The sequence below is a fragment of the Penaeus vannamei genome, unplaced genomic scaffold (genome assembly GCF_042767895.1).
Source record: "Penaeus vannamei isolate JL-2024 unplaced genomic scaffold, ASM4276789v1 unanchor948, whole genome shotgun sequence".
NCBI lineage: Eukaryota > Metazoa > Arthropoda > Malacostraca > Decapoda > Penaeidae > Penaeus > Penaeus vannamei.
The window spans coordinates 1-10000 of record NW_027213952.1 but is presented as its reverse complement, the minus strand read 5'-3'; the positions used below and the strand labels follow the sequence as shown (position 1 = coordinate 10000).

At 40.9% G+C, this 10000-nt stretch overlaps 1 protein-coding gene across 1 annotated transcript; it reads right to left on the bottom strand.

Annotated features, from left to right (window-relative positions):
- Positions 1-5648: 5648 nt before the first annotated feature.
- Positions 5649-9426, bottom strand: LOC113812667 (zinc finger CCCH domain-containing protein 18; the record flags this gene model as incomplete). Its single annotated transcript, XM_027364587.2, is given in 4 exon segments — positions 5649-8379; positions 8608-8763; positions 9006-9085; positions 9336-9426. Coding segments are annotated over 3 exon segments (318 nt in total), but the record flags the coding sequence as incomplete, so codon positions are not given.
- Between the last annotated feature and the right edge of the window lie 574 nt (positions 9427-10000).

The window sequence follows — 10000 nt, the reverse complement described above, 5'->3', positions numbered from 1 at the left end:
TATATATATATATATATGCATATATATATATATATATATATATATATATATATATATATATATATATATATATATATATATATATGCATATAACATTTTAGACAAACACCTACAGCATAAATTCTCACGTCGAATGTGAACACACTGGACAAGAAGTTTGCAAGCAGATACCCAGCTGAGTCCGTTAAGCAGTGAAATATGGTTTCAAATTCATATTTACGCAAAACAACTTACATTGCCACTTTATCTTACATTTACATATAATATCTTATATCTAATAAGCATCCTGAACTATCGCTTCTTGACCTTCCTTGCGTTTGTTCCTTCTTTCTTTGGATTTATTCTCTGCATCCGTTCATGTATTCTCCAAATACCCAATAAAGCCCTCTAACCCCTTCCGGTCCGTTACCCAAAGGTGACGCACGACCAGAGCGGCTTCTTCGCACTCACGCCCCCAATCCCTTGCCCGTTGTTGTCGTGGGGGGGGCTTAGGAGACGAAGACTGAGACCCAATACAGGGATCTCCCCTGCCTAGGGCCTCAGCCCTCGACTCAACTAATTTTGCATGGTCTTTTCCCTCTCCAGCTTTTGTTTCCGTCTCTTCTCCATCCCCTTCTACTATCTACTTCCTAAGGTGTGAGAGCCGTGCTGAGAGGATGAAAGGCTGACCTAGTGCCAGTCCTGAACGGCCTGCGGGAACTATGGGCACGGTACTCCCGACTAATCTAGCCCTTACCTTCAGTAGCGAAAGGAGGTGGACCGTTTAGGCCTTTTTATATAATCCAGGTTCCCCATGACCAGTAATGAAAATGTAATCCCTTTATTAGAGGCAATGAGGCTAGCCCCTTTATCAAATAGCCCCAACCCAGGCTCTCCTTTGACCACGGCTCCGAACACTGAAACTACTGCCCACTCCTCAATGCCTACTAGTGCATTACCCACCCAAGCAGAGAATCAATCTCTAGAAGACATTCCTACCCACCCAACTTCCTCAAATTCAACTCTACCCCTGCAACCTTCATCAAACAACCAATCCTCCCTTATTACTACCTTGCTACCTTATTCTCCATCATTCCGCAATACTCCCTATTCCACACGTCCCCGACCATCCACCACCACCAACCCTACAGATATCTTAAATACTCTGTTTAGCCCAGCTAAATGGGACCGATTTTTCGTGATCCCTGCTACAGCTCCTTACTCAGGCAAAACTCTTCTCTTTCAACAATGCCTACAAAAACAAGTAGGCAGAGTCCCTTTCTATACCAGACGCGATCGCTCCCGTCTGGTAACAGTCAGATCAGAAACTGAATCTATAGCACTATCAAATTTAACGGATCATTCTGGCAACCCCATTCCTGCAGAACCTCATCCAACCCTTAATACCTGTACCGGAACGGTCTCTCTCTCCCCAGCAAACTGCCCAGTCGATACCAAAGATTGGTCAGACTGTGGAGAAGACTTATTAGGATGCCTCAAAGACCAAGATGTGAAATCAGTACATTGCTACACCATTCCTCCTAAAGGTCAACGAAAGAATCCGACCAATATTGCCAAAATTACCTTCCGTACACATGACCTTCCCTTACGTATCTACATTGGTGGAAAATCCCTCCCTGTTCGACCATACCAACCCCCTCCCCGTCAATGTCAAAACTGTTGGCGCTTTGGACATCCTGCCAAACATTGCCGTTCCACAGACCGATGCCCCATATGTGCCCAACCTGGTCATAATCGATTAAACTGCTCAGCACAAACACGAACATGTGCTAACTGCGGCGGCCCCCATAATGTATTTTATAGAGGCTTACAAGTTTGAATCTGAGGTAGCAACTCTCAGATGCAAAAATGGTCTCACTTTACGTGAAGCCAGACAGGAAGCACGTCGACAAGGTTTCTCTCATACTCCATATTCTAGTAACATCATTCGCTCAGCCCCTCCCCCTCCACCCCAAAATGTCCCCATTTCCACTTCTACATTCTACATCCCTCAGACCAATTCCTTTGCCACTCTAAACCCAGACAGCCCAATCTCAACCACAGCTCCTACCTCAACTACAGCCCCAACACCAACCCCCCTCCCTCCCCGCACTACCCGCAGTAGACAGACTCAACGTTCTAACCGTTCTTCCCCTACAGCACAATCACCTCCACCTACCTATTTCCTTTATTCCTGAGACACCAGTCTCCTCTTTCCCCCCCCTTTATAAGAAAACCTTTATCCCACAAAACTCTTTCCCAAACCCAAATTTCCCTTGCAGAAACAATTACCTTCTCACAAAACTCTCCAACAAACTCCACTGCAGAAACAATGGATGACATTCAAAGCTATATGTTTGAGACACAAGATCCCATAACTCATGCTCCTTGATGTTTTCTAATGACTACGTTTATTGTAGTATCCAGTGTACTGTCATTACTTTCATTGAGATATGTTTCAATGATCTCTCTTCGCTTTACTGAGGTCTCCATCTAGAAAAAAGGTAATTGTTGAAGACCGCGACGCACCCTCGCAGAGACTAAGTCGAAAAAAATGATGTTTTCTGCATGAAATCCTATGATTTCATCGATTTTCGGCGTTGTTTCTTTTGCGAATGAATCGTTCAGGAGATCGTGTACCATTTCTCTATCGACGATCTTGATTTGATAGTCCCGTTAGCAGGGGAGGGCATCAAGTATATCAGGGAAATTATGGGGTAAAATAAGCTTAAATAAGAAGAATAACGATCAAAAATGCGTAAAACTAGCACAAAAAGCGCCTAAAATCGGCCAATGAAACTCTACGAATGTAACCGCCATCTTTGAAAGTTTACGGACTGACGCGAAATAAATAAAAAACTCTACGGGAACCCAACCCACATTTCTGTAAAACTCTACGGGAAAAAATTTCACCAGGGGTTCCAAACCCCCAAAAACGTATTGACCAATAAACCAACCTAATATATCAATATAAATTGCCGTGACTAGGCGTGGCCTTCGGCCACTGCCCGAGGGGAGGGTTGATGGGGGGCAAGCCCCCCAACACCCCTCAGGACACATTCTCTCCACCACGGTATGTACGGCAAGACAGAGCTGCATTCACACCGTAAAATAATAAACCAAATACCTTTATATCCAGAAACGTGAAACTTTCGTTTCTTTGTACTGTTGGGATTGCTTCGATTTTAATCACCTTTTTCGTCCTTTGGAGCTCTTGATGGGCTCAGATATAAAACTGGGATGGTTACTGAAGTCTAATTATTCTTCGATGCCACTGTAAAGGTCTGAAAAAAAAACCCAGAATCAACACAACACTGGAAACGCAACATTTCTCACCGGCTTTCAATCTCGAAATGAGCGGGGTTTGGGGAGCTGTCAACCTGTGGCTGGCGCAAGAAAGTGTGAAACACTCGATGCGCAGGATTCGATTTGAGGGTATAGATAAATATTAAAATAAGCAAATGAAGTATAATAACATTACTAAAAGACTTTAAAGGTATAAATGCGTACCACCAGACACAGATAATTAGCCAAATATCGTTTTGACAAGCGCGTAATGATACACGGACTAGTTCGCTAACGCAAAAATGCGTTCGTGGGTCAGTGTCGTGTTTTTCCTCGCAAGGTAAACAAGCTCATCGACTTTGAATTTGAAAGGCGGCCGCGCGTTATATTTTCGTCATTTAGCGGTGACTATAAGGCCGGTGCATCTTAAACTATACGCTATCCCCTTCTATTTTTCCCGCTCTATAAGATGGCGGTGTCCATTTTCCTCTCTCTACCCCGCCCCGGTCTTCAACCTCTACCATATATCTTACAGGTGAATCTTTACTACAACTGAGACTTAGAAACATAATTACCCTAGGAGATATATGTAGAACGATCTGATGTTTACAATCGACAAGGAAGAGATTATCAGCAAATAGAAAACGCGAGTAAGCAACGACGAGCGGGAATTTTAACCTCGCCAAGCGTGGCAACTCCTCGATGATGACATTCCAAAACCATATACATGAAGAATCGCAGATGTTCACGGAAAATGACAAGTTGATAAAATTGCATATTGCTTTTTCTACCCTTTTTATGTAAAGTAATGGCTCTATTTTGCTCTGTTTGCCTGGGAATCGTGTTGTATTAGTCACTTATGTGTGATCTAAAGAAATTCTAAAGCAGGTCACATTTTTCTACATCACAACACAGTATACCATAATTATATTGATAGTGTAAAAGGCATGTGTCTTCCTCATTTAATTTCTACAATGAATTCAATGTTTTCCATCTTTAATCAATATATATTTTTTCTCTTCTGAACTATCATTAAACGATTGTTCAGTACTTCTCTGTACTAATCTAAACTAGCTCACTCTGTATGTTTTGTTCTCCAAGATTTTACATTTTGACCTATTGTCCACGAATCGGCGATTTTTTACCACTGTGCGCCGACAAGCTCAAGGACGACGTGCCGGAGTGAGGGCGTCCCAGCAGACGCACATGGTTCGTCGTCCCTCGGCCGCGGACGCGAGACGAATCAGTGGAGACAATTATTTTGTTCTGATTTTACTACTAAGGAATGGCTCAAGCATCACCCCCGTTCTTCGAACTGTGGTAAGTTGGCCACGATAATATCAACAAATCTATTTTCAAACAGAATAGCAGCATGGAAGCTCTTGCTAATATACAGAAACTTGCCAAGCAAAACAATGGAAAGGCACTAATTTCTTGCCTGCTGCCACACAAATGTATTGTGTTATTGGTAACTGAAAAGCTAGAATAATAAAGTAAATTGTGAGGAAAAGATAATAAAGCAAATTTGGTAAGAAGGCGTCTTATTTCCACAAAGCGAAAGCACACGAATAAAACCTTTAATATGTTTCATAATCGCTTTGGCATTAATTTTCCCGTTATGGAAATGTAAATTTTCGTAACGGGAAGAGGATCGGGAACTATTTGTTCTCATTTCCATTCCGAACGGAATCTGCTGATGAAGGCGTCGCATTTTATTTACTTTTATTTTGTAATCATTTAATGCGGTGCTTGGTGCCCAAGTTCCTGTCCGTTAGCGTCTACATATAAAAATGAAACTCAAAGAAATGCCATTATTATCCCCTGCTTTATATTGCGCAATTTTATACAAGATCAATGTTTGATCTGGTCAGGTCTCGACTGAGGCCTCGCTTGGTGGATTTCTTTCCTCGGGGCAAAATATTCTGGCCAAGCATCATCTTTTAATGCTTGTTGTAAGCGACGTTTCAGGTCATTTGAGTATATTTTGCCAGGCTGCAAATCATAAAATTAGAAAGGGTTGGTTACTTTTAGACAATGAAAGTTGTGGCTTCAACTGCATATTTAGTGATAATATCACTGTGATCCCATGCTGGCCTTATATCTACTGTACTTGAGAGATGATTTAGACGACTTAAATATTCATCTTCATAAAATTCTGTCGTATGCAGTCCTCGACTGCTGACATCAATCTCAGGGAACACTTAGTGGTGTTCCTATATAGAGGTGTTTTCCTGTGACACCAGAATACAAATTGATATAATGAAGCTACAAGTAGTATATAGAAACATGGTTTTATTAGTAAATAGACTAGCTACTGGAAGTACGGACCAGCACAAACAAATGCGTCTTATTATTTTTTTTACTTTGAAAATGAAACACAGGTCTTTTTCCACTGGAAACTTTACTGCCATATGAAATACATAAAGTAGATTTTATTGTATGTTTTGAACGTCTCTGACAAGTGCTCTGCCGTGTAGAGCAGAAACACATACAACTCTGGAGCTGCAATGGGTAATAACTTGATGACTATGGATTATGATAGTGACTATATAATTTCAGCTAGAAATATGTATACAAATTATGATTCCTCTCAGTGCGGGAGACACCTTGGTATTTCCACTGGCACACACTTGCTGCGCCCGAGCAGAGGCAGCAGCAGCTGCCGCATGCCTTGTGTGAATACGATGTAGGGGAAGGGATGACACAAGGCTGCTCTTATGATACAATGTCACAAACCAAACAGCAATTTTTGTAATGACATTAAAAAAAAATCTGTAAAGAAATAATACTGTAGGAGTACCCTATGAAGTTTACTTTACCATTGGATTTTTATAACTTCAAAAGTTGATTTCACTATTGTGGTTAATCCATTAACATTCTACTTTCTATTTTGGAATTGTCTCCTGACAAAACATCCCACGTATTGCCTTTTTCTCACTCATCCAAACAGATATTTACAGACCAAGATGATTTGACACGCTCAGAAACTTCACAAATTCCTTCTTTCCTCGTGATTTCTATAAAAACTATTATGACACTTCAAAATGCAAAACACCAGTAAAATTATGACAAAAAAATATCCACACTTACTTTCAACTTTCACATGTGCAGGATTCAAGCATTTACAATTGTTTGAGATCACACAAAAATATTGATAGTATTACAACAAAGGAAGATATTACTGGTAATATGCACTTTTACAGCCAAGGCCTATTGCCTTGTAAAGACTACCTCTTCAACAGAGTACACTCTGAAGATGCCACATTCACACACCTGGAAACCAAAGAGGGGTTTGTTAAAATTCAGCAGAAACCAACAGCTGAAGAAAAACAGATGCTACTGGCTGTCCTCTCTCCTAGATTTTTATTATTGTATTTCAAATTAAGAGTCAATAAAATTGAAAAATAATAAATAACTTTCAACACATCTGGTCAATCAAAACCAATGAGCAAAACCGTAAGATCTCCTTAACTGTGAATCAGATACTTTCCAATGAAGTATGAGAGGAAAATGATCAGGTTGATGACTGTCACGTCCTGGCAAAGATATGGTCTTTGTGAAACCTTTTATGAAGTTTTATTCCTATAAACTGTAAGCAAAGAAGGAAAGGAGGAGCAAAGAAGAAGGTGGAAGAACACATGGAAAAAGGAGAGGAGGTAAGGAGAAGCTTGTAGAAAATGACTCAAGGAGAGAGTTAGGATCGAGGGAGGAAGAAAAGGGGAGAGATGAAAAACAAATTTCTGTAGACATTTGAGCAACAATGTAATACTCATATTTCTGGTTCGAATAACAAACTGCAGGTTCTCTATACGCATATATATTTTTTTTACATACACATTTCCTTGGAGGCTTCAAAAAATACTCACTCCGTGCAGCTTTCAGGAGTTGTTTAGTATTGCTATCTGGATACTGAAGTACTTTGCACTTTTAATAAATAAATATAGGTATAATACTAATAAAAGTAAAAAAAAAAATAACAGGAACAATAATGATTGTATATAGAGAATTACAATTATAAGAAAGGCCCTTGCACGAATCAGGTCCATCGAGCACATTTTGAACAGCCTTTCTCCAAGGAACTCTTGCTCGTCTCTCTCTCTGGGCCAAATAGACAAGGCAATTTCAAGCTCATTACATTTTGCAACAATAAGTGTGAACAAATTGCACAGCAATGCCTCATCCATCAAGGCTGCTCTCAACACTTGATTCTCAGGAAGAATCGACCGAAAGTGTCATATCTGCCATTTAATCAGTACAAAGCAGAATCCGTATTTCTGATAACTTGTAGCAACAATCTCTCTTACAAAATCCATATTCACTGTATTTGCCGGCAACAGGAGAAATTCAATATGCAATAAACGTTCCAGTCTTTATAGATAGGCCTACTTATATACATGGGGGGAACACAACATGAGCGAGAATGTAGAAGTTGTATAAACCTTGAAAAGATATCAACTCCCAGCTCCCTAGTTGGAAATAATATAAATTAGAAACAAAAATAAAAAATCACATATACAAATTGTTGGGAAACAAAAGAAAAAAAGAAAAAAAAATCTGCTTTGCATGCATCTGCTGTGTAAAGCAATGCATTTAATTTTCCAAAGACACAGATTCCTATAGCTGTCACTTCTCTGCCACTGAAGTGTAATTACTGTCCATTTTCTTTCTCTTCATTCCACCTTTTCCACAGATTATGCAATAAAACTGCCACCTCTTCCTAGTCCTTTTCTTCGCTGGGCTGAACTACTCCTCCTCCTTCTCTTTTGCTAGAGCTACATGTTCCACTCCAAGCACATGAGAGCTGGGAGAAAGGGGTGAGAGCAAAGGGGGCAGGGAGGGGGCAGGAGGGGGAGGCAAGGGAAGAGCTATCTGGGCCAGTCAATGATGATACAGGCACCTGACAGCCGCCCTGCCCCTGTTCTGCTTCCCTGAGTGCAGGTTGCAGAGTCTGGTGCCTTGAGCTGAGCTTCTGATCGGCCAGGGCAGCCCTGAGTGAAGCCCCTTCCTCTTGCTGCTCTTCCTCAGCCTCACTTCTGGAGCAGTGCACTTGCTCCAAGTCACGCACTATAAATAAGGTCTTATTTCTGCTTACCTTACATGATAATTAACATGTACCTGCAGAAAGAGAACATAGATGGTTAGACCATGTACACATATATAAATTTACTTGTACAAAAGCATGACTGACTTGGCACAAGCATAAATGTAGTTGTTAATGTTAAATCATTAGTGTTTTGAACTTGCAAGGAATTCAACCAATGCTTCCATCTCTTCCAACTAACAAAATTATACACTTGACAAGACTAGATCCAAAGAGCAATAGGGATTTTTCTTTGTCTTTACCTAAAAATACTAGGTTGGCAACTTTGTTCTTTTCCGAGCAATTGCATCTTCAACTGCACGGAGCTGTTTGAGAAGTTCCTCCCTTCGATTGGCTTGGGGCTTCTTTGCCTGCGGAGGGGCAGCTGGAATGGGGGCAGGGGGGCTTCGTACCACGACCTGTGGCAAAAGGCAGAGGGGATGTCACTTGATGAATTACACAATTCACAAAAGAGAGAACAAAAAGATGACAAAATACATTACCCAATGTACAAGTACTTTGGAATACATGACGATATACAACTTAATAAAAATGGCAATACAGTATGTGACTAACCACTATCAGCCATAACTAAATGGTGAACAGTTAAAAACAAGTTGACTTCTTCTAAAACATGAAAGTATGAAATGCAAAAGCTTACTTTCTGTGGCGGTGGCTCTGGGGGTGGGCTGTCTGGCTTGCGCTTGCGGATGACTTTTCCGTCTGTGTCCGACTCACCGCCTGAAATGCAAGACAATTTTTTAAAGTCTTGGCATGATGCTGAAGTCTTAATTGTACAAGAACAAAAAATAAGTAGGCTATTTCTTCTCAATACCTTTATTTGGCTTATCTGGAATATCAGATGCTTATTATTATTACTTTATTCTACCAGTAGTCATTACAGCCACTTCCATCACCTTTAAACTCTTTCTTAGCCTTCTGATTGGCACCATGCACTAGCTATCCTTCTGGTGCTGCAGCCTATACTTACTGTCATCTTCCTGTGGCAGCACTGGCTTATCCAGGCGTCTCATGGCCGACCCCTTCAGCGTCAGCTTGATCTGCTGCTTCTGTCCTGAGAGCTGAAAATGTAGGGAATTCATTCAAATATGAGCCATCTTGTTGACATGAGCAAAAGACCATCACGTCATGAGGGGTGGGTGATGTGAACATCCATCAAGGGAAAATTTGGCTATGGGCTGGGGGACACAACTTGCTGTTATGAGCATTTTTGGGCCCAAGGCTGGGGGTGGTGGAAAAGACTCACCACAAGTCCACAAACCTCTTGGAGGATGATTAGACTCATTTGGTGTTTTGGAAGGGGACTTTGCTTTTTTCCCATTGACAAACATGTGTGGAATGTGGTGTGTGTGAGCCATGACTGGAAGAGTGCCAGCTCAGCATCCCATTCCCAGCTGCTGCGACTGCTGGTGCAGGTTGTGTTACAGAAAAATGAATGAATGAATGAATAAAAAAATCTTGCCCACAGTTATGAACTCCAAGAGGGAGGAATGGAGTCTGTGCAAAGAGAACAGTCTATTACCATATGGGTAAAGGAAATCAAATGATGGATATGGACGTTGGATAATGGAAGAAAAAAAAAAAAAATAAAAAATAAAAAAACTTATGCATAAGAGAAAATAACATCACCGCCAC